At 38.6% G+C, this 25,911-nt stretch overlaps 1 protein-coding gene across 2 annotated transcripts in view; it reads left to right on the forward strand.

Moving 5' to 3' along the window:
• The first annotated feature begins 1,156 nt into the window (after positions 1–1,156).
• Positions 1,157–25,911, forward strand: part of MND1 (meiotic nuclear divisions 1) — a 72,987-nt gene continuing 48,232 nt past the window's right edge. Inside the window, exons 1-4 of one of the 2 annotated variants that reach the window (XM_045082513.1) lie at positions 1,157–1,398; positions 8,706–8,771; positions 12,768–12,825; positions 17,194–17,342. In XM_045082513.1, the coding sequence (XP_044938448.1) occupies positions 1,396–1,398; positions 8,706–8,771; positions 12,768–12,825; positions 17,194–17,342 (276 nt within the window). In that variant the 5' untranslated portion in view covers positions 1,157–1,395. The remainder of the gene's footprint in view (positions 1,399–8,705; positions 8,772–12,767; positions 12,826–17,193; positions 17,343–25,911) is intronic. The other variant, XM_045082456.1, reaches the window with a different exon arrangement.

Here is a 25,911-nt window from a genome sequence, read left to right on the forward strand (position 1 = left end):
GCAGAGTACTGTAGCGTACCACAGAAGGGACCCTATCTGCTGTGCCGTGGGAGTGGGGAAACAGAAAGATTCCTGAAGGTTACGTCTAAAGCGGTGTAAGAGTAAGCCAAGTGAAGAAGGACCACGTCTGATGGAGGAACAGGTATGGCAGTCTCAGAACCAAGACAAGCCTTCCCCCAAACGTCGCCCTTATGATTTTTGTCAAATCTAGATACCACTAGGCAGTTAATATTTTTCTTAAATATCACTTTCATTTTTTCAGACAGGCGTGTTTCATCCATATCTGGAGGAATGTGTGAGAAATCTAGAGTATAATGTGTTGCTTATGTTTTTTCTAGTACATAGTAAAACATGTACTAAATGGCTACCCATTTACTATTTAAAATCACCTGATGTACCGTCGGTCATATAGTACTGTAATGCAATCTATAACAAACTAAAGTAATGGAACTCTATGCAATCAATATATCCCTTCTTCGCTTCCTTTTCTTAAAGAAGCAATAGGAGATACAAATTCCCACTTTAGATGCCACTCTTTATGCTTTCAGTAAAGTTAGAATATTTTTAAATGGTCCCCAATAACATAAAATAATTTTCAAAACAATTGACAAGTCTGAGTTAATTTTGTAGCGACTTTAGGCGAAGGGGCGCAAGCTTTAGACCCAATCCCCATCTATCCTCAGGTCATGAAGGAGCGAGTTTCCCACAGCTTTCATTTCAAATTCATTCTCTTGGTTATTTAAAAAAACAACAGACTATACATAAACAAGCCAAATATACAAAGGGATTTTTTTTTTTAAGATTTTATTTATTTATTTGACAGAGAGAGAAGTAGGCAGAGCAGCAGGCAGAGGGAGAGGGAGAAACAGGCTTCCCGCTGAGCAGGAAGCCCCGTGCGGGGCTCGGGGCTCGTTTCCAGGACCCTGGGATCATGACCTGAGCTGAAGGCAGCCGCTTCACCGACTGAGCCGCCTAGGAACCCCAAACCACCTCCCCCCCCCCCCCACACACACACACACCCCTTTTTTAAAGCAAACTTGAGCGGGTTTCTGCAGCGCGAAGAAAACACGCACTGAAGTGTCGGCTCAAAGACTTTCTCAGAGAGAGAAAAGGAGTCACGCACGTTCTACACAGGGAGAAGAGGTGGGAACAGCGCGGGGACCAGTCGCGCCGAGCCCCCAGTCCGCCCCTCTCCGGCCGGCCTCTCGGAACCGCCACCAGAGGTCCCCGGGGCCGCGGGTCGGAAGTCAGCTTCCCTCCTACTTCCCTCCCACCTCGTCCTTGTAGCGGCTCCGCCCCGCTGCGCCGTCCGCGCCAAAATCAAACCCGCCTGGGCCCGCCCCGCCCCTCGCCTCCCGCTCCGGCCCGGCCACCGGAAGACCCGCCGCCCGAGCCATGGTAAGAGCTGAGGCCGCGCTCCCGGGTGCCGCGCCTCCCCAGTCTCCGGGCCGCGAGTCCCCTACGCAGCTTGGGGCCTCGGCGGCCTTGGGGTGCTTGGCTCCTCTGTTGGGGCCCCCGGGCCGACATAGCTGGGGCCCGGGGTCCGCGACCCCTGGGCCTCTCCGCCCCTACCCCCGGTGCTGCCCTCGGAGCACACCCGAGAGGCGTTCGCGAACGTGCCCCGGTGTGCCTCGCAAACTTAGCGACCAGTCAGAGCACGAGTCGCTTCAGAACCCGAGCCTCGGGCTCCCGGGGTTTGGCCGCCCAAGCTGCAGCCTCCTAGGAAGTACCGGGAAGGGTGTGAGCGGGACGGACCGAAGCCTTGGATCTTAATGGCTTTTGTGTTTTGACAATTGAGGGTTGCCGTGTATTGTAGTTCTTCGAGCACGTTTCTGAATGGCTCACGATTTCAGCAGTAACCTAGCGAGTCTTTTATGCCAGTAAGATTTCTTTGAAGATCGCTGCTTTTTCCCTAAAGTTCAGGGGTCGATGCCCTTTTGTGCTTCGGATTGCTACTTGTTTGGCCCCTTTATGAGAGAAGCACTGAATTCGCCTTCCTTGCATACCATGATAGGTTAAGTCCTGGTAAGATTCCAGATAGACCTTTTATCTTGGTGAATTTAATGCCTTACACCTCATCAAATCATTTTCATAAACCTTGAGTTTGGTGTCATTTTTTTTTTCTACTTCTGTTGGCAGAGAATCAACATCTAATTAAATGGATCTAAGATTTTAATATCTTAATTTAGTTAAGTGGTCGTTTTTTTTGCTGGGCACGATCTAGGTTGTACGGTATTTATTTGAAGATACTTGCCCAGATGCAGTTACAACTGATAACGGCTTCTTTGTGGTTAAACTAACAACGCAGCCACCTGGGCATAAAGTGGTCTCAGAAACTACAGGACCACAGTTAAATCTGTTGCCAGTGCTGTGTGATTGCATGTTTCTCATAGTTACTAATACAACGGACAGAACTATGCAGCACAAATGCATTAACTTTACCCTTTTATCTAATCTACCTTTACATTTTAATCACCTTCTAATACTAAATGGTAATATGCTGTTAACTATTTTCAGATGATTACCTCTGATAATGAAGAAACATGAAATAAATTAGAATAAAATTTTGAGATACATGCTATTTTTTATGTATGCTGAAGAAGTAAGTTTAGTGTTACCTTGATCAGAGACAAGACAAACCTTTGTTCTCTTTCCTAATTGTGAGTTAATAGCTGTTTGTTTTGATTTGGTTAGGCTTCGTGAATAAACAGTTATTATAAATCCAGGCATATTTTTGGAATCGGAGAAATGCAATGTACTCTCTCAGTTTTGAGGGCAACAGATATTTTCTATTTTAATTTCTCTAAATTTTATTGTAATTGGGAAATGGGGCTGATTTGAGGAATTCTGTTAACTCCTAATTGGAGGTTTCTTAAATGTATGGTTTTTTAAGTGGTTTAAAATACAGGTTTCCAGGGCAACTGGGTGACTCAGTGGATTAAAGTTTCTGCCTTTGGCTCAGGTCATGATTCTGGGGTCCTGGGATCAAGCCCCACATCGGGCTCTTTGCTCCGCAGGGGGCCTGCTTCCTCCTCTCTCTCTGCCTGCCTCTCTGCCTTCTTATGATCTCTGTCAAATAAATAAATAATATCTTTTTAAAAAAATACAGGTTTCCCCCACTCTTTGAAACTAGCATTCCTATGAAGCCTTTCATAATCTGAAATGGCATGAGGTGAGGAAGCAATTATTAATTTATATGGAAAAAATTTTTGAGCATTCCTAGACCCCAAAGAATAACTTCTTAGGCTTAAAAAAATTATTTTTTTTTCCTCTCAGGCTTTTGGGATACCTTAGGACAGAACTTACTAACAGGGGCACAAAATAAATTGAGATACAGCCCAGATTCTCACCGACAGAGTTCAAAGCTGTGGCGGCTTATGCTTGAGGTGCTGAATGTAGTTCCCAGGGAAGGAACATGGTGGGCCCTTCGCAAAACAAACGCTCAACACTATTTTCCTATTTTCGCTTTTTGCCTTTTTTCATACCAGTGAAAATACTCTTACAATTTCTTTTGATTAGTGAAAACAGGTACTAATGTAGGTCTTCTGAAAGGTGGAGATAGCTGTATGTTGGTCAGCCCAAAGATTTGTTGTCCTCAGGTCAGTTCTTGAGTCTCCTGACTTACTAATTTGAAAGCATCTCTAACTTACGTTGTCAGCACATTTTCTTTAATATTAAGTATTAAATGAGCCCCTGTTGATTTCTAAATATGAATTAGCATGGCATCCTTTTTACATTAGTTATTTTAATTCTGGCCATGATGCTGTCCTACTGTGGTTAATTATAAAAACTATTTCCAGTCATGAAAGACACTAACAAATTAGCCTGAAAACAATGTAAATGAATGTTACAGTTCATCCATATTTCTTGAGTAACTATTGTAGCTACTGAACTGAGTGATAAGAGCTTTTGCCAAACTGTTTGCTTCCAGGACTCTACACTGTCTCATAGTCTGTGTCTTGGTGGCAGATTCTTGTGGAGTCTGTGAGTCTCTCGGGGAGCAGTTTAACAATACCAAAATATCTGCAGCTTTTCCTGAAGCTTTGGATCTGTCTTCCACTGATGCAGCCACAGACTAAAGCCCTAAAGGGATCCTCACCCTGACTTGCCTCTAGATTCTGGGGTGAGAAGAGCAGTATTCTCAATCCCAGCGCCAGGTAAAGTACCTGGAGAGGCTCTTAAAAAATTGCAGGCCCAGGCCTGGTCTCAGAGATTCTCTTTCAATTCATATAGCATGTGCCTTGGCATCAGTACTTTTTAAAAGCTCCTGAGATGATTCTAATGGCAGTTTGAAACTCACTAGACTAGAGAAATGAGCCAAAAGAGCCTTCTTAACTGAGTGTGAATTTCATGCTTGGTTATTCTGATACTGCTGAGGCCAGTGCGAAGGGGTACTAATTAAGGCAGGATTGAATGCTGGCTCTTGACTCTTGATTTAGTGAATAGGTCTATATGATTTTTTAGAGATTGTTTACTTGGGATTTCTGTGATTTATCTGTCCAAGAAAGGCACCAAGTAGTTATCACAGAATTTTTTGTTATTAATTTACCCTGTATTGTATTTATGTGAGTGCAGTGGGTGTTATGGGATTTGGGAGATTGAACAGTCTCAAACTTTATGGTTGGGGCTTTAGATACATGGCTTTGAAGTCAAGGGCTGGCCTTTGTGTCTGCTCTAATCTAGCACTAAGCTCTAGGAAAGCATGGGTGGTGTGTGTTCTGAAGAAATTTACAGTCGGCTGAGTCGGTTGAGAAAGAGAAGTATACCAATTGATTTGATGAAGGTGTATTCTGGGAACACATGGAATGACACTCAGACTGTCCTATGAGCTCAGGGAAGCTCTTTTACAGAATAGTTGAACTAAGCCTTGGGAGACTTTTGGGAATTTTAAATAGGCAAAAGGAATGAGTGTTTTAGAACAGTTTTCTCTCTCTCTTTTTTTAAAGGTTTTATTTATTTATTTGACAGATAGAGATCAGAAGTAGGCAGAGAGGCAGGCAGAGAGAGAAAGGAAGAAGCAGGCTCCCTCCTGAGCAGAGAACCTGATGTGAGACTTTATCCCAGGACATTGGGATGCCATGAGACGAAGGCAGAGGCTTTAACTCACTGAGCCACCCAAGTGCCCCAGAACAGTTTCTTTAAAACACAAAGTTGGGAAAGAGCATGCTGGGAGTAGAGAATTACAAGTACAGATCTTCATCGGGACGCCTGGGTGGCTCAGTCGGTTAAGCTTCTGCCTTCGGCTCAGATCATGATCCTAGGGTCCTGGGATTGAGCCCCACATCGGTCTCCTTGCTCAGTGAGGACCTGCTTCTTCCTCTGCCTGCCACTCCCTCTGCTTGTGGTCTCTCTCTCTCTGGAAAGTAAATACATAAAGTCTTTAAAAAAAAAAAGTACAGATCTTCCTCAGCCTGCAATGGAATTACATGGTGATAAACCCATTGTAAGTAAAAAATATCATTAAATAAAAAATGCATTTAATACACCTAATGTATGGAACATCATAGCCTGCTTTAACCATGCTCAGAACATTTAGACATTAACCTATATCTGGGCAAAAACATCTAAGACAAAGCCTGTTTTATAATAAAGTATTGAATATCTCATGTGACTTGTTGAAAACTATACTGAAAAGCAGAATGGTTGTGTGGGTATAGAATGGCTGTAAGTGTATGGGGTTGTTTACATTATGGTCCTATGGCTGCCCAGCATCATGATAGTACCGTATCACCTATTGCTAGCCAGGAAAAAGGCTCGAATTCAAAATTCGAAGTATGGTTTCTACTGAATGTGTGTGGCTTTCACACCATCACAAAGTTGAAAAAGTCAGATGATGGCAAGTCAGGGACTGTCTAGTTTTTGTATTACAGCTCAAGTTGCTTAACTCTCCATGTTATGGTAAAATATGAGGTGGAGAGTGGTATTGGGTAGATTGGGGTCGGTGGGAAAGGGCCTCGTGTATCACTGCAGAGTGATTGGCTACTTCCAGACGGTTCGGAGCCACTGAAGGCTTTTAAGCAAGGGAGAGGCTTGGTTAGATTTGGTTCTTGGCAGGGTGGAATTTGAACTTAGAGGGTGAGACAAAGTGTGGCCAGAGGGCTTACCTACCAGTATGTTGCTGGAGGCAGAACCTGTAATAAAGGCCTGAACTGAGGTCAGAGTTGTAGGGATGGAGCAGACGGTGGATTTGAGAAATATTTCACCACTAACCTTGGCAGAACTTGGTGACTGGTCTAATATGGAGTAAGAGGGATGAAGAAACCTGGGATGAACGCCAGGCCTCTGGCTTGGCTAACAAGGTGATATCTAACTGAGTTCAGGATCTAGAACAGCAGGATTGGGGAGTAGATATAGGAGAAGAAGAGTTCAGTTTAAACCTTCAGAGTTTGAAGTCTGTCCAGCGGGCAGGTAGGCACTTGAGATTGAAGCTCAGGAGCATACTTCAGAGGCTGATGTAAAGATTTGAGGATTCAGCCTAAATGTTAGTTGAAACTGTAAAGGCAGAAGAGATTAAAGAAAAGGTGTGAGGAGATGTGGGGGATCAGTAGAGAACATTGGAGGGTTTTTTTTTTTTTACCCATACAACTCATCAAGGAATGCCAGATAATTTTATTGCTGTGAAAATGAATTAGTGGAGGTACCTGGGTGGCTCAGTGGGTTAGAGCCTCTGCCTTTGGCTCAGATCATGATCCCAGGGTCCTGGGATCGAGCCACAAATCGGGATTTCCACTCCGCAGGGAGCCTGCTTCCCTTCCTCTCTTTCTCTCTGCCTGCCTCTCTGCCTACTTGTGATCTCTGTCTGTAAAGTAAATAAAATCTTAAAAAAAAAAATGAGTTAGGGGTTTTGTAGGTTGTATAAGTAGAATAAAGACTCATGTACCCTGGTATGTATTCATAATGGCAACTTCAAATCCCTTTCCCCATCTATCTTAGGCTTTTCATTTTCTGATGGAGTATTTGGTTGGACAGGCTCAGTCTTTGTTTTTTATGTCTGCTTTATTAGGTGGTGTAAAGTGTTTCTAAGTTCTTACTAAACAGTTTATGTTGCCTCCTAATCTTCTGTGATTTTTGAGAAAGATGCAGGTCACTTAAACATTAGTGTGGAATTCTCCATTAGAGATGAGATTTCTCTCTTTTGTTATTTTCGGTGAATCTTCACCTTGAGAGAATTTGGCTTTTATTTTTTTTAAGGTTTTATTTATTTACTTGACAGACAGAGATTACAAGTAGGCAGAGAGGCAGGCAGAGATGGGGGGGGCACGAAGCAAGCTCCCTGCTGAGCAGAGAGCCCGATGTGGGGATCCCAGGACCCTGGGATCATGTCCTGAGCCGAAGCCAGAGGCTTTAACCCACTGAGCCACCCAGGTGCCCCAGAATTTGGCTTTTTAAAAAAAAATTTGTATTTCACCTTTGTGTATATATCCTGAATACAATATATAGTAAAATTCATTATCAACGGATTTTAGTTATGTGTTAACTATCTTAATTTTAACTTGGCTAAACTGTAGATATAGAATAATAGTAAACTGCAGTAGGCTTCCATTTTCTACTTGGATAGGTTTTTCCATTCTCCATCCTACGCTCCACAATGCTACTAAAATGTCATCTTACTAAAATATAGCTGTAATCTTGTCACTCTCCTGCTTTTGAGGTTGCTCAATAGCTTCTCACCATCTAGAATAACATACATTCCCTTGGGCCGGACAGTCAGCATCCCATGATCTGGCCCCAGACAACTTTTTTCCCCTTCCCTACCACTCCTTCTCTAGGTACCACACAGCAGTCATCCCTGAGTTCTTGTCTTTCTGGAACATTCCACGAACTTCCATAACATCGTGCCTATGTGTGTGGTCTGCCCAGGACACCTTCTCACCATTTCTCAACTTGCCAAAATCCTTTTCATCTCCAGCCTTTCTAGAGAGCCTTCAGCCTTCCCCAGGGTAGAATTCATTCTGTCCTTGTAGCAATTTGTGCAATGATCTTTCCATCATTTATTAGTTATGTCTTTTTTCTCCGTGAGGTTGTAAGTATTTTTTGAAGGTAAATATAGTGACATATCATTGGATCATTTGATAAATATTGAGTTTCTGTAAACTGCCAGACTGTACCTTAACCACAGTTCTTTTTGTTTGTTTGTTTGTTTAAAGATTTTATTTATTTACTTGACAGAGAGAGACACAGTGAGAGAGGAAGAAGCAGGCTCCCCGCCAAGCAGGAAGCCCGATACAGGGCTTGATCCCAGGACTCTGGGATCACAACCCGAACCAAAGACAGATGCTTAACAACTAAGCCACCCATGCTCTATTTCTTTTTTTTTTTTTTTAAGATTTTATTTATTTATTTGACAGAAAGAGATCACAAATAGGCAGAGAGGCAGGCAGAGAGAGAGGAGGAAGGAGGCTTCCTGCCGGGCAGAGAGCCTAATGTGGAGCTCCATCCCAGGACCCTGGGATCATGTCCTGAGCCGAAGGAAGAGGCTTTAACCCACGGAGCCACCCAGGCGCCCCCCAGACTCTATTTCAACCACAGTTCTTCTTACACAGGCAGCACTAATCACAAGTCTTGGCATGTAGTAGTTATAATGAGTCTTTAGAGTTATCAAACCCATTGGCAGACAAGACCATAACATTGCAAACCAAGTTGTTTTAAAATGCAGTCTTTTTTTTTTTAAATGCAGTGTTTACTTTTTTACTTTTGTGCTTTAGTCGAAGAAAAAAGGACTAAGTGCAGAGGAGAAGAGAACCCGCATGATGGAAATATTTTTTGAGACGGTGAGTTGTTTTCTATAAGATTTTTAGTATTTTATGTAATCTTCTCCTTAAGTGTATATCAGTGTTAAACTGTACCTTTTTCATTAAATATCAATGCTGATCAGTTTCCTGTGGAATGGATAAAATTCTGCAAACATTTTTTGTTTCTCTGAAGCTGTGGAGGAAGGAAGAACCCTACCCCAATGTTCCCTTCTGTCCAGAATGATCTTTCTGAAGTGTATATTTGATTGTGTCCCCTTTCTGCCTGAAAATGATAATAGTTGACATCTACTGATTGCTTCCTAGATGCCAGTCATTGTTCTGACCACTTGGTGTATGTTATCTGATTCCTTCTTTCTTAACATCTTCTTTCTACAGATGAGGACCTCTGAGACACACCCAAGTGCATGGGATCTCAAAAATTAAAAACGTTAGTACTAGGATTCAAATCCCGGGACGACCATCTGATTTTTAGAGGCAGTGCTAAATGCTGCCTCTTTACATTGATAAATCTGTCTGTAGTGTAATATATATATATATCATGGTGCATAGGCTCCCTTAATTTATTCCAGATATTTGTGCCTGCCACTAAGAGGAAATAGGTTTGAAGTTTTAGGTCCTAAGTCACAAAGTCAGGATTCAAACCCAGGCACCTGGCTCTAGAGGCTGTTTTCTTTACCATGTTGCTTTATGTTGCCTTTTTTTTTTTTTTTTTCTTTCTAACAGGTTCAAGTCTAAATCTTTGGCTTACAAAAAACACTAACTTCAACTTCCTGTGTCTTAGTGTAATACTTGACTATAACTTCAAAGTCTAGTCTGGCCCCAACCTATGGCTGCTTTCATTATATACAGGTGTAAAGATGTTGGGGAAAATGGCAAAGTAGAATATGAAATTAATAAGATAATTAGTGATATTACTTGACATTTTCATTTTGATAATGCAGATTATCAGTAGAACAAGCAAAACATTCTGGGGAGTTTTGTTTTAAAAACCACCCTTTAAGTGTAATCTTACTAATGTTAACTGCCTGGAATGACTTACCAAAAGTCATTGGCAATTCAGAACAGAGTATCATATTAATAATTATGATTATTAATTAAATAATTGATTGTTTAATTATTTTAATTATTAATTATTGATTAAATGATTAATTAAGAGGTGCCTGGTGGCTCAATCAGTTATATGTCTCTGACTCTTGATTTCAGCCCAGATCATGATCTCAGGGTCATGAAATCAAGCCCACCATTGCTCTGCACTCAGTTCCAAGTCTGCTTTAGAGCCTCTCCCTCTCCCTTTGCCCCTCCCCCTGCTCACACACATTCTCTCTCTAAAATAAATAAATGGAATCTTTAAAAAAAAGAATAATGATTAGAAAGATAAATTGATGAAGTTTACATGTGATGATTATGACTATTCTATTGAGTCTGAATATTTTTCCTATGATCTCAGCAAGAAGAGTAGACTTAATTCTTGTTAGGCAGTGGAAAGCTGGGAAGAGTGGTGGGGGGAATGATTTTGTCCTTTATGATGTTGTTAATTTTCTCAAGTATCAAAATTGGCTGTTTCAGATTGAAAGTTTTCAACCCTGATATCAATTAATAACATGATACTGATTAGTATTAACAGCTTCCAGAAGTTCAGTAGTCACTGAGTTTTTATGTAAAGCTAAAAATTGATACTGGTTTCAGTTCATTTATTCTTGTATATTCATTCGTGTGTGTGTGTGTGTGTGTGTTTGTGTTTGAAGTTGCTAATGTAATAGAAAAACTGAAGAATGGCATGAGAACAATATAACTAAATGAGAAAGCACTTGCACCTGAAATCTATTTTACTGAATAGCTTTGTGAGCTTAACCAAGAACTTGACCTATGTCTCAGCTTCCTTGTTTATTAAAGAGGATGGTAATAATTGTACCCAGCTCACAGTTTTGGTGTGAGGGTTAAATAAGATAACCCATGTAAATCATCACAATGTCCAGGTCGTAAGTACTTAATTAAACATTATCTAGCTCTAAAACTATGTGCCTTCCATGGTATCTTACACATGCTTTTATTTATTTACATATATAAGTTTTATAAATTATAAAAATGTGTATGTATGTATGTGTGAATACACACACACACACACACACACACACACACACACATATATATATATATAAAGAGCTAGAGCCCTTTCTGTTCATCTCTCCTTTATTACCTCTGTTTAATACTGTGGAGAACTAATATTTCCTTAAGACCATTTTCTCTGTTCACTTAAGGGACCACAGTTTAGTTCTGAGGTTAGTACTCTGTAAGCCCACTTATTTACATGGTAACCCCACAGGGGCAGCCAGTATGTTCAAAGCTCTTCCTTGAGGACCACATATAGGCGGAGATCTCAGTGAGTTCATGTTCTTTTTTCAGGAAATCTAAATGTTTGCAGATAGATTTGATTGATTTTTAAAAATGCATTAGAGGCCAGAAGGCAGTAATTTATTGCATGTTTTCTGAGATCCTGAAGTATTTTCTTTAAATGGTTTATTTATAGATGTGCAAAAATTGTTTTCACACTGTAAGAGCAATGACAATGTTTTTCTTAGTTTACTAAATCTTAAGTGTAGTAAGATGAAGTTACTTCTTCCCATATTTTATTATGAAAGACAAAAGAATTTGATAGTTAATTCCTGGATGCCCAACACCTAGATTTTACCATTAACATTTTACTCTGCTGACTTTACCACATATATATTCATCTATCCTCTCCTTTATTCATTGGTATGTTCATTTTTGAGGGGGAGGAGAGGGAATACACTTTAAAAGAATTCCTTATACATGCTGGGTACCTGTCTTTTGTCAGGTATGTTTCATGAATATTGCCTTCTGGTCAGTATTTGTCCTAAGTTTCTTAACATGCCCTTGCATAAGTGGAACTTTAAATTTTTATGAAGTCTATTTTCTATCCTATTGAAGTTACCTTTTCAAGTTTATTTTAAAAGAAATAGATCCTACATTTCCATTTAAAGCAATCACAATAATTCTGTTATAATTACTGAATACTTGAGTCTTTTCAAATATTTCACTTTTGTTATTTAAGCACTTTTCACCACTTCAATCAAGGCTTAGTACAAGAATAAAGGAGTGTTGGGGATGCCTGGGTGGCTTGTTCACCTAAGTATCTGCCTTCAGCTCAGGTCATGATCCTGGAGTCCTGGGCTCTAGCCCCGTATTGGGCTCCCTGTTCAGAGGGGAGTCTACTTCTCCCTATAGGAAGAGTGCTACTCTGCCTGTTTGTGGGTACTCTCTCTCTCTCTCTGACAAATAAATAAAATCTTTAAAAAAAAAAAAAAGAATAAAGGTGTGTTCTACATAGATTTTTTCCAACTACAAGTAAGATTAAATAGTCTATGTGTTTATCTTCCTATAATTTTTTTTTAAGATTTTGTTTATTTATTTGACAGAGATAGCACATAAAAAGCAGGAAAAGCAGCAGGCAGATAGAGAGTGATGCATGCGTCCCACTGAGCAAACAGCCTAATGTGGGGCTCCATCCCAGGACCCTGGGATCATGACCTGAGGCCACTGAGCCACCCAGACACTTCTCTTCCCATAATATTTTGCTTTGCATGTGGTGCACGTGCCACCTGTATAGGTGAATCATTGATAGGCACACATGAATTGTATAATTTCCCTGTTGTTTAGGCATAGCTCTTCCATGAAACCTTAAATGGAAACAAATCTTGACAGTTGTCTGTAATTTTTATATTTCATTAGGAAGATGTTCTTAACATTCTGCTTTCCAGTGACTTTAAAGAATTGTATGTTCTTGCAAAATCTGTCCCTTTAAGTTCTGTTGGAGCTATCAAACAGGATAATTGCAGTTTCTTCTAACCCTAAAATGCTTGATTTCTGTTACACTGTAGATTACCAGACATAGCTTTTATAGTACAATGTTTTATTAATATATGATGGTAAATATAAATATATGGTAGAAGATAAATACATGTTTTTCATCTCTTTTTTAACTTTTTTAAACAGAAAGATGTATTTCAATTAAAAGACATGGAGAAGATTGCTCCCAAAGAGAAAGGCATTAGTGAGTATCAAAGACATGCTGAGACATTTTGGGAAATATTGGTCATCTCTTCTGCAATGGTCTTTCCTTTATGAAAACATAAATTTCTAGGGATGAAGACTGCAAAAACACTTCCATGATGTCCTTGGGCCATTGCCATGATTCTCATGTATGAAGTGTCTGCTTTAGAAAAATTTAAATGGAGTATGCATGCATACTTATGCACACACACATGCATACACAAATGCACACATTTATTTATATGCAGAATTTACTTCAAAAGAAGTAAAAAACTATTCGTGTATGTTCTGGTATTTCTTAAATGTGACTTCATATTTTTACATGGTGTATTAGTTTTTTGTTGGTGTTTAACAAATTATTCCAACTTGGTGGCTTAACACAGTAGAATTATTCTCTCATAATTTTGGAGGCCAGAAGTCTAAAATCAAGGTGTTGGTAGAATTGGTTCCTTCTGGAGATTCTGAAGGAGAATCTATTTCATGCTTTTCTCCTAGCTTCTGGTGGCTATCAGTAGTGCTTTGCATAATAGACACATCATTCTAATCTCTGCCTCTGTTTTCACATAAACTTCCCCCTTTATTTTCTCCCTTTCTGTCTCTTATAAGGACATATGTCATTGGATTTGGGACCTACCCTAAATCTAGGATGATTTCATCCTATGATCCTTAATTGTACCCTTGCTCCAAGTAAGGTCACATTCATAGGTTTTGGGAGTTATCTTTTGAAGAGTCACTGTTAAACCCACTATATATGATATATTTATTTTTTAAACCTTGTTTTCCTTGTATAAACTATACATGTTTATTTGAACAAATTTGAAAATTATAAAGTATATTATCAAAGTAAAATTTGTCATAAGCCCTCTTTTCTGGGATCACCTCTATTAACATTTTGGTGTATTTTGATTTCTTATTCTTAGATTCTCTCTGTCTGTGTATGTATTTATCTGTCTTTTTTTTTTTCCCAGAGAGAATCATGCTGCAAATACAGCTTTGTGTTCATGTATTTTTTCACTTAACATTATATCATCTACATTTCCATATGTCATTTGCTTTTTTAAAAAAGATTTACAGCATTCCATTGTGTATATATACCACAGACCTGTACCCCTGGGGATAAAAATATATGTTTATAAAAAATAAAAAATTAAAAAAAAAAAAAAGATTTACAGCATCTGCATCTCTAATATTTCATTCTGTGACCACCTACTGTACCATAATTTGTTTAGCCTGTTACTGTTATTGAATACCTAGATGGTTCCCAAATTTTGCTGCTAAAATTAATGTGTAACATGCTATCTATAATTTTTTTTCTTAAAGAGCAGTTTTAGGTTCACAGCAAAATTGAGAGGGAGGTATAGAGAGGTCCCATATGCTTCCTGCTCCCCCTCCTCACATGCATAGCTTCTCCTGTTGTCAGCATCACTCATCAGTGTTACACTGCAGTTGACACATTATAATCACCCAAAGTCTATGGTTTACATTGGAATTCACTTTTGCTGTCATACATTCTGTGGTTCTGGATAAGTGTTTAATGACACAGCTCAATCATTATGGTATCATGCGATTATTTTCACTGCCCTAAAAACCCTCTTTGCTCCATCTATTCATCCCTTTCCCTCCTCACCCCTAAATTTTTTTCTACATCTCCTATTACTTCATTAGGAAGTGTTCCTAGAAATAGAATAGAAAATAGAGACTTGGGTCACCTGGGTGGCTCAGTCATGAAGCATCTGACTCGGGATCCCAGCTCAGGTCTTGATCTCAGGGTCATGAGTTCACGTCTCACACTTGGGAAAAAAAAAAGAAAGAAAGAAAGAAAGAAAGAAAGAAAGAAAGAAAGAAAGAAAGGCGGGCCTTGTGTAGTTTTAGGCATTTAATACATACTCTCAAAGTGCCTTTAGGGAAGGTTATACCAAATTATATTGACGTTCATTTCTCAGAACTGTGTTTTCATTTTTAAAATTCTTTTTTTTTTAATTTTTTATTTTTTATAAACATATAATATATTTTTATCCCCAGGGGTACAGGTCTGTGAATCACCAGGTTTACACACTTCACAGCACTCACCGAAGTACATACCCTCCCCAATGTCCATAGCCCCACCCTCCTCTCCCACCCCCCTCCCCCCAGCAACCCTCAGTTTGTTTTGTGAGATTAAGAGTCACTTATGGTTTGTCTTCCTCCCAATCCCATCTTGTTTCATTTATTCTTCTCCTACCCCCTTAAGCCCCCATGTTGCATCACCACTTCCTCATATCAGGGAGATCATATGATAGTTGACTTTCTCCAATTGACTGATTTCGCTAAGCATGATACGCTCTAGTTCCATCCACATTGTCGCAAATGGCAAGATTTCATTTCTTTTGATGGCTGCATAGTATTCCATTGTGTATATATACCACATCTTCTTGATCCATTCATCTCTTGATGGACATCTAGGTTCTTTCCATAGTTTGGCTATTGTAGACATTGCTGCTATAAACATTCGGGTGCACATGCCTCTTTGGATCACTATGTTTGTATCTTTAGGGTAAATACCCAGTAGTGCAATTGCTAGGTCATAGGGCAGTTCTATTTTCAACATTTTGAGGAACCTCCATGCTGTTTTCCAGAGTGGTTGCACCAGCTTGCATTCCTACCAACAGTGTAGGAGGGTTTCCCTTTCTCCGCATCCTCGCCAGCATCTGTCATTTCCTGACTTGTTGATTTTAGCCATTTTGACTGGTGTGAGGTGATACCTCATTGTCATTTTTAGAATTCTTGATATTTCATTTCACTTTGTACTTCTTTGCAAGTGAGGTTGGATGGTTTGCACACTTGGTATCGATTTTTTTTTTTATTTATTAGATCTTTAGTTTTCTGATAGATTTTATTATATTTGGGGATTTGCTGTAGGAAAAATTGAAGCAGACATTAAAATATGGATAATTTTGGGACACCTGGGTAGCTCAGTTAGTTAAGCGTCTACCTTCGACTCAGGTCATGATGCTGGGGTCCTGGGATCGAGTCCCACATCAGATTCCTTGCTTAGTGGGGAGCGTGCTTTCCTTCTGCCCGCTGCTCCCTCTGCCTGCTGCTCCCCCTGCTTGTGCTCTCTCTCTTCTCTCTGACAAATAAATAAAATAATAAAATATGAACAATTTCTTGGTACAGTTTTACTTAATACAAAGTAAGAATAGAAAAAAAAAGAAAGTAAGAATAGTTTGTGAATTTCAAACATTTATGAAATGACTTCACATTTTTATGTTATTTTTAAAAGCTTTCTGATTTTTTAAAAGATGTTATTTATTTATTTGGCAGAGAGAGAGAGAGAGAGACAGTGAGAGGGGGAACACAAGCAGGGGGAGTGGGAGAGAAAGAAGCAGGCTTCCCACTGAGCAGAGAGCCTGATGCAGGGCTCGATCCCAGGACCCTGGGATCATGACCTGAGCTGAAGACAGATGCTTAATAACTGAGCCACCAGGTGCCCCTCTTTCTGATTTTTTTATCTTACTCCTACCTATAACATTCAGTTCATAAGTTTGTTTTTTTTTCTTTTTTAGTTTTTTTTTTTTAGCAAAAAAAGGCAATACATGTTCATTTTTGGAAAAAATTAAGAAAAATGAACCCAAAAAAAAGGAAATAAAAACTGTCTCTTACCCACAGTTTAAAGATAACCACCGTCTAATTAATGCCTGGTGTTTTTAAATTTTATATTTTTTTATAATTCTACAAAGTACATTTTAATGCATACATATATATATATATGTGTGTATATATATATATATATATATATCCATGCCATTAAATACTTTGTAACATAAATTTAATGATTACGTATAGTATCCTATCACAATAAAATACTTTGAAAAGTCCAGTTATTGGACTGGCTTCCGGATTTTTTTCTGTGGAAAACAGTGCTTTGACAAGCATCTCTCTGCATGTCCATCATTATTTTCTTTGGCTGAATTTTTAACAGTGGAATTTCTAAATAAAAGGTATGCATATATCTAAGGTTTTAGATACATATTGCCAGATTTTCTTCCCATATTGAGAGTACCCATTACCCTGAATGTTTTACTATATTTTTTAGATATATTTAATTTAATAGTCAAGAAATCATATCTCACTGCTTTACTTTGCATTTCTTCAATTATTAATAGAGTTGAATATTTTTGTTTATTGACTGCATATTTTGTAGATGTCCACTGATACACTTGTTTTTCTGTTGATGTGTTTTGCCTTTTTTGTTGTTATTTTTAAGAGCTCCTTATTAATTTATTAATCCTTGATCTGTAATATTTGTTGCAAGTGTTATCTTCAGTTTTAGCCTTTAATTATATTTATGATGTGTCAATATAGCATCTTTAAAAATGAACTCTTTTAGCTGCTATGTCAGTGAAAGAAGTCCTTCAAAGTTTGGTTGATGATGGTATGGTCGACTGTGAGAGGATTGGAACATCTAATTATTACTGGGCTTTTCCAAGTAAAGCTCTTCATGTGAGAAAACGCAAGTTGGAGGTTCTGGAATCTCAGGTAAGCCACCACAGTTAAAAATTACAGATCTGCTTTTTAGAAAAAGATTTTGTTTCATTATCTTCTTTTCATTTAGTGGTTTCCATTAAATTTTTAACATGCATTTTTTTAAATTTATTTTTTAATTTATTTTCAGCATAACAGTATTCATTATTTTTTCACCACACGCAGTGCTCCATGCAATCCGTGCCCTCTATAATACCCACCACCTGGTACCCAATCTCCCACCCCCCCACCACTTCAAACCCCTTTTTCAGAGTCCATAGTCTCTCATGGTTCACCTCCCCTTCCAATTTCCCCCAACTCCCTTCTCTCTAACTCCTGTTTGAGTCCAAATCTAAGGATAATCAAGATCTCTTTCTCTTAAACAGTACAGGCTGCTTAGAATGTTTTAACTTTCATTCTTCCATATGCCATGATATTATTTTATACTATTTTAGTTTCTATTAGGGTTACAAATTGGATGGGAAGCTACAGAGAGTTCCCAAATACAGTTGATTCTTTAACAACATGGGTTTGAACTGTATGAGTCCACTTCCACATGGATTTTTTTGATACATGTAATATTGTAAATCTATCTTCTTTCATATGATTGTCTTAACATTTTCTTTTTCCTAGCTTCCTTTATTGTAAGAATACAGCATATAATATACATAGCATACAAAATATGTGTTAAACAACTATTTATATTATTGGTAGGGCTTCTGGCCTACAGTGGGCTATTAGTAGTTAAGTTTGGGGGGAGTCAAAAGTTATATGTGGATTTTTGACTTCACGAGGGTCACTCCTCACCTCTGTATTGTTCCGTGGTCAACTGTTTAGTTCTCCACTAACCAAACATGGAGCATTCTTATGAAACCTTTTGTAAGTTAAAATGGCATAGAGAAAAAGCAATTACCATTAATCTATATGGAAAAAATTTGAGTGTCCATGACCCCAAAAGTAGACTCTGTTAGGTTTTTGTGATACCTGTAAGACACCATCTTGCTAACAGAGGCATAAAATAAATCAAGATAAAGCGCAGATGCTCATAGATACATCTCAAAGCTGTGGAGGATGACACTGAAATGCTGAGTATCATTCCCAGAAAAGGAACTTGGTGGGGCTACGCTCAGTGATCTGAGTACTTGCTACCTCTATACTGGTTTGCTACAAAATGAACACTGAGACATTATTTTTGCTTTTATCTTTTTTCTGTAAAAGCAAAAATACTCTTCAGATTTCTCTGAATTAGCAAAATAGCTACGAATATAGGTCTTTCATAAAAGTAAAACGGCATAACATGAACTTTTGAAAAGTGATTTACATTTTGCATTTAGTGTGGTACATTTGTTACAGTTGATGAACCAACACTGGTCCTTGTCATTAAATAAAGTATCATACTTTATTTATGATAGTTTACATTAGGATTCACATTCTGTATGTTATATGAATTTTGACAAATGCATAAATGTCATGTATCCGCACTTACAGATCAAACAGAGTAGTTTCCCTGCCCTAAAAATCTCCTGTGCTCCAGTATTCATCCATCCTTCCCTCTCCCCTAATCCCTAGCAACCAGTGGCATTTTTTACTATTCTGTAGTTTTGCCTTTTCTGGAATGTCCTATTGTTGGAATCATGCAGTTGGTAGCCTTTTCAGATTGGCTTCTTTCACTTAGTAATATATATTTAAGTTTCCTCCATGTCTTTTGGTGGCTTGGTAGCTCATTTCTTTTTATTGCTGAACAATATTCCATTGCATAGATGTGCTGCAGTTTGTTTATGAATAAACAAAACTTATTTTGTTGCTTCCAAGCAACATGTATTTTGTATTCTTGGTTGCTTCCAAGAACATGTATTCTGTCTGCATTATGAGATTCCTCTACATTTGAATTTTATTTTTTTATTCTTTTATGCAACTGAAGGGGTGAATTATCATGTGGCTTTTACAGTGTATGCAAAAACTGGAACTTTGGGAAATGGGCTTTGGACTTGTTTTGGGATGAGATAGGAAGAATTCTGATTCTCTAGAAGATAACAGGAATAGGAAAAGTTAATCAAGAAGAGTAAAGGAGATGAATTTTTTTCTGTCTGGAAAGAATATGGGATTACATTTCTTCACAGGAAAATTCTGAAACACCACTTTTTTACAGTCTTGCTCCTGGATTTAAGGTCAAAGTTTATAGGCAGCCCTTGGTCAGTCTGTGCTTTTAATCATAAGCAACACAAACTGAGTCTGGCTGCGTTTAGCAGAAAAGGAATTTATTGGAAGATACAAGAAGGACTTACAGAATCACTGGGAAGGCTAGAAACCTAGTTCTAGAAGTAGGCAGGAACTGAGGGAAGGTGCACAGCCAGGCCACAGCCAGAGTTACACCATGAATCCTGTGTGGTGAGGATTCTGCTGCCCCAGAACCATGCCATGGCCCCTGCACCTAGCTCTATTGACATTGCTGCCCTCAGATGATTCCACTGGTGCTCCTGACCCTAGCTAAAGAAGCAGATGTTGCTGCTGCCCCTCCCCCCCTCAAAAAACCTCAAAAATTAAAAAAAAAAAAAAAAAGAAACTTCTGGCCTAGCTATCAGTCACAGTTTTGGGAAGTACGAGTGATTGGCCAACTGGGTTACAGGCCCACACTCTAGTTGTCAGGGGAGCTGGGAAAATAAATAATTGGTGTTTCTAGTTCTGTGATGGGCGCTAGCTCCCTCTTGTTGGCCTCAGCATTTCCTGGAAATAGGAAGGGGTTTTGTATGCTGAGTAGCACTCTCTCTTCTACCAGGATAGATATTTGAAAATAAATCAAGGGAAAACACTGGAAAAAAGCACAGGACTTAGACTCAGAATAACAACAACAAAATTACTGAATACCTTCTGTCTTCTGTGCACCAGGTACTATTCTAGGTACTTGGAATCCATTAGTGGACTACGAATGGAAGTAAGGGAAACCAGTAGATTAAGTTATTGGAATAAACCAGTTGTGAAGTAATAGTAGTTTAGAGCAAGGTGATAACAGTCCACCTATCCCTCCTTAGCTGTAGGCAACTAGTAAGCTACTTCTTTCTTTCCTTTTTCTTTTTTTTTTAAAGATTTTATTAATTTTAGAGCACATGTGAGCAGGGGGAGGGGCAGAGGAGGAGGGGGAGACTATCAAGCAGCCTCGATGCTGAGTGGGGAGCCTGACTTGAGGCTCAGTCTCAGGGCCCTGGAATCATGACCTGAGTCAAAATCAAGAGCCAGACACTCAACTGACTGAGCCATCCAGGTGCCCCCCAGTAAGCTACTTTCTGGGTCTTGTAAATTTTGCTTGTTCTGGACATTGCAAATGAATGGAATCACATAATGTGTATCTTTCATGACTGGCTTATTTCATTTAGTAGTGTAGTGTGCTCAAGGTTTGTCCATGTTGTAATATGCATCAGTACATCATTCCTTTTTATGGCCAAATAGTATTCCATTGTATGAATATACCACATTTTATTTATCCATTCATCACTCGATGGCCACTTGTGTTGTTTCTACCTTTTAACTCTTATATGCAATGCTGCTGTAAACCTCATGCACAAGTTTTTATGTGGACATATGTTTTCATTTCTATTGGGAATTGCTGGGTCATTTGATAACATGATTAATTGTTTAAAGAACTTCCAGACTTCTTTCTAATTTGGCTGTACCATTTTACATTCTTACCAGCAGTGTGTAAAGCTTCCAGTTTCACCACATCCTCACTGAAACTTACCATTACCTGACTTTTTTGACTCGAGCCATCCTACTGGTTGTGAAGTAGCATCTCGTTACGGTTTTGCTTTCCATTTCCCTGGTGAATAATGATGTTGTGCAGCTTTTCATGTGTTTACTGGCCATTTGCGATCTTCCTTGGAGAAGTGTCTATTCAGATCCTTTTGCCCTTTTTTTAAATCTCTTAAACATGATGATGCATTTGTTTTCTCTGCTAGGAAACAACATGCATATTCATCACTGAGCAGCTTTTTTTTTTTTTTTAAGTTAGTTATAATATCAAATGCTTTATACAGAGTAATTTACTTTTAGGCCTTATTGCACTTTCCTGCCTTCATGGTTTTTGCTCTTTTATCCTCTTAGAGAATTCCCTTGCCTTTCTTTTCTACCTAGCCAATTTCTAACCATCTCTCTTCTCAGAAACCATCTCAAGCTCCCATAGCTTACAGTGTTTTGGGCCTTCTCTTAATCTATATATTTTTTGGTTTTACCATAAGATAATGTATTGCTTTAGCACATACTGCTGGTTTCCTATGTAATAAACATTGCCCCTTTCTTTTTTGCTAACAAAACACTTTGTTGAGGCAGCAGTGTGTCTTGTGGAAAAAATGCTCATCTTCCCACACTCCCTTTCAACTAAGAGTGACAATGGGGCGCCTGGGTGGCTCAGTGGGTTAAGCCGCTGCCTTCAGCTCAGGTCATGATCTCAGGGTCCTGGGATCGAGTCCCATATCGGGCTCTCTGCTCAGCAGGGAGCCTGCTTCCCTCTCTCTCTCTGCCTGCCTCTCTACCTACTTGTAATCTCTCTCTGTCAAATAAATAAATTAAATCAACTAAGAGTGACAATGGAAAACAGTTCTCATGAGTGAGATGTAACTGGAAGACTAGCTTTGAGGTTTGTAGGAAAGTGTTTACTTTCCTCATAAAGGCAAAATCTTTTCCCCTTTTCATGATGGGGACATGAGATTATATTGTAACCCTACAATAACAGACATTAGGAGGAAGACCTGTTCCTTAAGAATGTTAGAGCCTGAATAAAAAGGACTTGAGTTTCTGGTGGCATTTTGAGATATGCACTAGCCTTGGACTGATTAACCTTTGCTTAATCCAGTTTTAGTCAAATATTCTGTTATTTTATCAGAAAGTATTCTAAATGGATACAATTGCTTTGAAGACTTCTTTTCCATAAAGGTAACTTAGATTTTTTATTAGTTGTTTATTAGTTTGTAATAAACTGTGTACTCCAAACCTTTGGGGCTTAAAGAAACAAATATCGATATTTCACAGTTTCTGTGGATCCAGGCATGGCTTAGTTAGGTACCTCTGGTTCAGAGTCTCACATCAGGTTGTAGTCAAACAGTTGGGCAGGGCTGCATTCTCATCAGAAGGCTCATCTGGGAAAGGATTTGCTTCCAAACTCAATCAGATGGTTATTGGATTTAGTCCCCTGAATGCTGTTGGACTGAGTTTAGACAGAGACCTCCCTCATTCCTTATATGAAAGGCTTCTTCATAGGGCAGCTCACAGTATGGCAGTTGCCTTCCCACAGAGCAAACAGGGGCATCCAAGACAGAAGTTACTAGATTTGTTAACAATTTAATCTTGGAAATGATATTTCGTTACATCTCTTACATTCTATTTTAATGAAATAGTCATTAAACACAGCCCACACATAAGCAGAGATTGCAGATGGGCATAAATACCAAGGAGCAGGAAACATTGGGGCCATTTAGAGGATACAGACCACAGATTTTAAATTTTGTTTAACCTTTCACATGTATAAGTCTTACCTTCTTGATTAGTTTTTAACAGCTTTATTGAGGAATAATCGACATACAAAAACTGCTCACATTTAAAGATTATAAATTGGTAGGTTTTGGCATATGTATACATCCATGAAACCATTACCACAGTCAAGATAATGAGCATATCCTTCATCCTTAAAGATTTCTTCATTCTCTTTTTTAATCTTTCTCTCTTCCCTTCCCTTCCCTGCTTTCTCTGCCCCTATCCCCAAGCGAGTACTGATTTGCTTTCTGTCACTATACATTGATTTATATGTCTTAGAATTTTATATAAATATAATTATACTGTATATACTCTTTTTTCCTGGCTTCTTTTACTCAGCATAATTATCTTGATGTATCCATGTTGCTGTATTATTCATTCATTTTTATTGCTTAGTGATATGCCATTGTATGGAGATATGACAGTCTGTTTACCTTTTGATAGACGTTTAGGTTTTTTGTTTTAGTTTTGAGCTATTAGAAGTAATGCTGAAAAAAAAAAAAAGAAGAAGAAGTAATGCTGCTATATATATTTATGTACAAGTCTTTGTAGGGACATATATTTTTATTTATGTTGGATTAATACCTGGGAGTGAAATGGCTGGACCATATGGTAGGTATATATTTAACTGTTTTCTAAAATTCTATGTCATTTTACATTCCCACCAGTAATGTATGAGACTTCCAGTCCTCCCACATCCTTGTCAATACTTGGTATGAAACCCATTCTAATAAGTACATAGTGATATCTCATTATGTCTTTTTTTCATTCCCCCCAAAACTAATAATGTTGAGCATCTTTGCATGTCTTTATTTGTCATCCATATGTCTTCTTTTGATGAAGTATTGATACAGATCTCTTATTTTTAAAATTTTTTTTTCTTTTTTCTTTTTCTTTTTTTTTATTTTTAGATAGAGCACATGTATGAGTTGGGGGTGGAGGTTTGAGGAAGAGGGAGAACCTTAAGCAGGCTCCACACTGAGCGTGGAGCCCAGTGCAGGGCTCAGTCTCACAACCTTGAGATCATGACCTGAGCCAAAACCAAGGGTCGAATGCTTACCCAACTGAGCCACCCAGGTGTCCCTTTTTTTGGTCTTTTTTTTTTTTTTAAGATTTTATTTATTTATTTGACAGAGAGAGATCACAAGTAGGCAGAGAGGCAGGCAGAGAGAAAGGAAGGGAAGCAGGCCCCCTCCCGAGCAGAGAGCCCAATGTGGGACTCGATCCCAGGATCTGAAAATGAAGATCCCAGGATCTGAAGCTGAGCCAAAGGCAGCAGCTTAACCCACTGAGCCACCTAGGTGCCCCTTTTTTTGGTCTTTTTTAAAACTTGGTGTTTTTTTTTTTTTTTAAAGATTTTATTTATTTATTTGACAGAGAAAGATCACAAGTAGGCAGAGAGGCAGGCAGAGAGAGAGAGAGGAGGAAGCAGGCTCCCCGCCGAGCAGAGAGCCTGACGCAGGACTTGATCCCAGGACCCCGAGATCATGACCTGAGCCGAAGGCAGCGGCTTAACCCACTGAGCCACTCAGGCGCCCTAAAACTTGGTTTATTTTTATTTTTGAGTATAGACAATTCTTTATATATTCCGGATGCAAATCCTTTATAAGATAATTGTCCTCTGAACTTTTTTCTACCAGTCTTTTGTTCTTTTCATTCTTCTTCCAGGTAATTATTTCTTTATTAGTAGGTAATTAATTCATTACCTTCTTCCAGGTAATTATTTATGCCCGAAATTGGGCATAACAGGTGCTGATTAAATATTTCTTGGTTGATTTCTTAAGCCAGAGAAACTCTTTATCTTTCAGGGGGAAAAAGGCTTAATGTACATTTTTTATTTCTTTGCCTCTGGATTTTGCATGATATCTACTTAAAAGGGGAGGAGCTTGGCAAACCTTAGTAGAAGTAAGGAAGAGGTCTAGTTAGAATCTCTAGTTCAGTGAATCTGTTTTTAAAAAGTGAACTTTTTATCACTGTTTGCTCTGAATGTTTGAGGAATAGGATGTTCTGATTAGTTACTATTAACATACTCCTCTCCCTACAGGTCTGAGAGTTGGCATCAGATGTATTTGTGATACACCTCTCTCTCCACTCCCCCATTTACAAGCTGGAGGTCAAAGATTAATCTCACACACATGCTCAGAAATCAGGTCAAGTCAGAAGAGAACACCAAGGCAGTAGTCCTATACCTTCTGTTCTAAGCACTCCAGAAGTAAATGAAAAACATGATTTTGATAAATCATTTGTAAAAGGTTGATAACCCTTGACATTTGCTATAAATAGTTATTTAAAAAACAAACAAAACTTAATGCCTTTTCACTCACCTAAACCCACTTTATTCTTTCACTAAAATTTGAGATGGCATGTCAATATCAGACGGTGCCCCTCAACCATGGTTCTGAAGATCACTTATTTTAAAGAAGCAATGTGGCTTAATGGAAAGAGAAGTAGTTCAAAGTGAGACATAGATTGAAATCACAACCTCACTTCTTACTAGTTATAGGATCCTCCAGAAAATTTCTTAGACTTTTTAAAGCCTCAGTTTCCCAGTTGTAAAATAAAGATTATATTTGAAAGGGTTGTGACATAGATTAAGTGATATGGTGCTCAGTATGTGGTAGCCAAAGATTCAGCTATATTTTATATTCTCCTATACCTAAGGGTATACACTGTAAGTTTATTCAGTCAGAACAAATATTTGAGGGTCTACCACATGCAAAACATTTTATCAAATACTGGAGGTAGCTTGTAGAAGTAGAAGTCAACATTCATGCTTTATAAGAACTTGTAACCTGTGCTAAAGATAAGATATATGCCCATGAAAGAGTGAAATTAAGAGTGAAAAGTATAATAGAGTTGTGATTAAAAGTGCTGCAAGAGATGTTGGGATTTATATAGGATAGAAAGTACTCACTTAGTGTGGCAGTGAATCAGATTCTAAATTCAAGGTTGCGCGTGAAGGATTAGTTTATTTAGCATATTGCCAAAGTGAAAGTTTAGCTTCCTTTGAGTTTCTTATTAATTACTTCCAGATTAGAGAGAGAGTGGAGGAACTCTAAATTTC

Source organism: Mustela putorius, unplaced genomic scaffold, assembly GCF_011764305.1.
Source record: "Mustela putorius furo isolate JIRA1106 unplaced genomic scaffold, ASM1176430v1.1 tig00000056_pilon_pilon_pilon, whole genome shotgun sequence".
In the NCBI taxonomy this organism is placed as follows: Eukaryota; Metazoa; Chordata; class Mammalia; order Carnivora; family Mustelidae; genus Mustela; species Mustela putorius.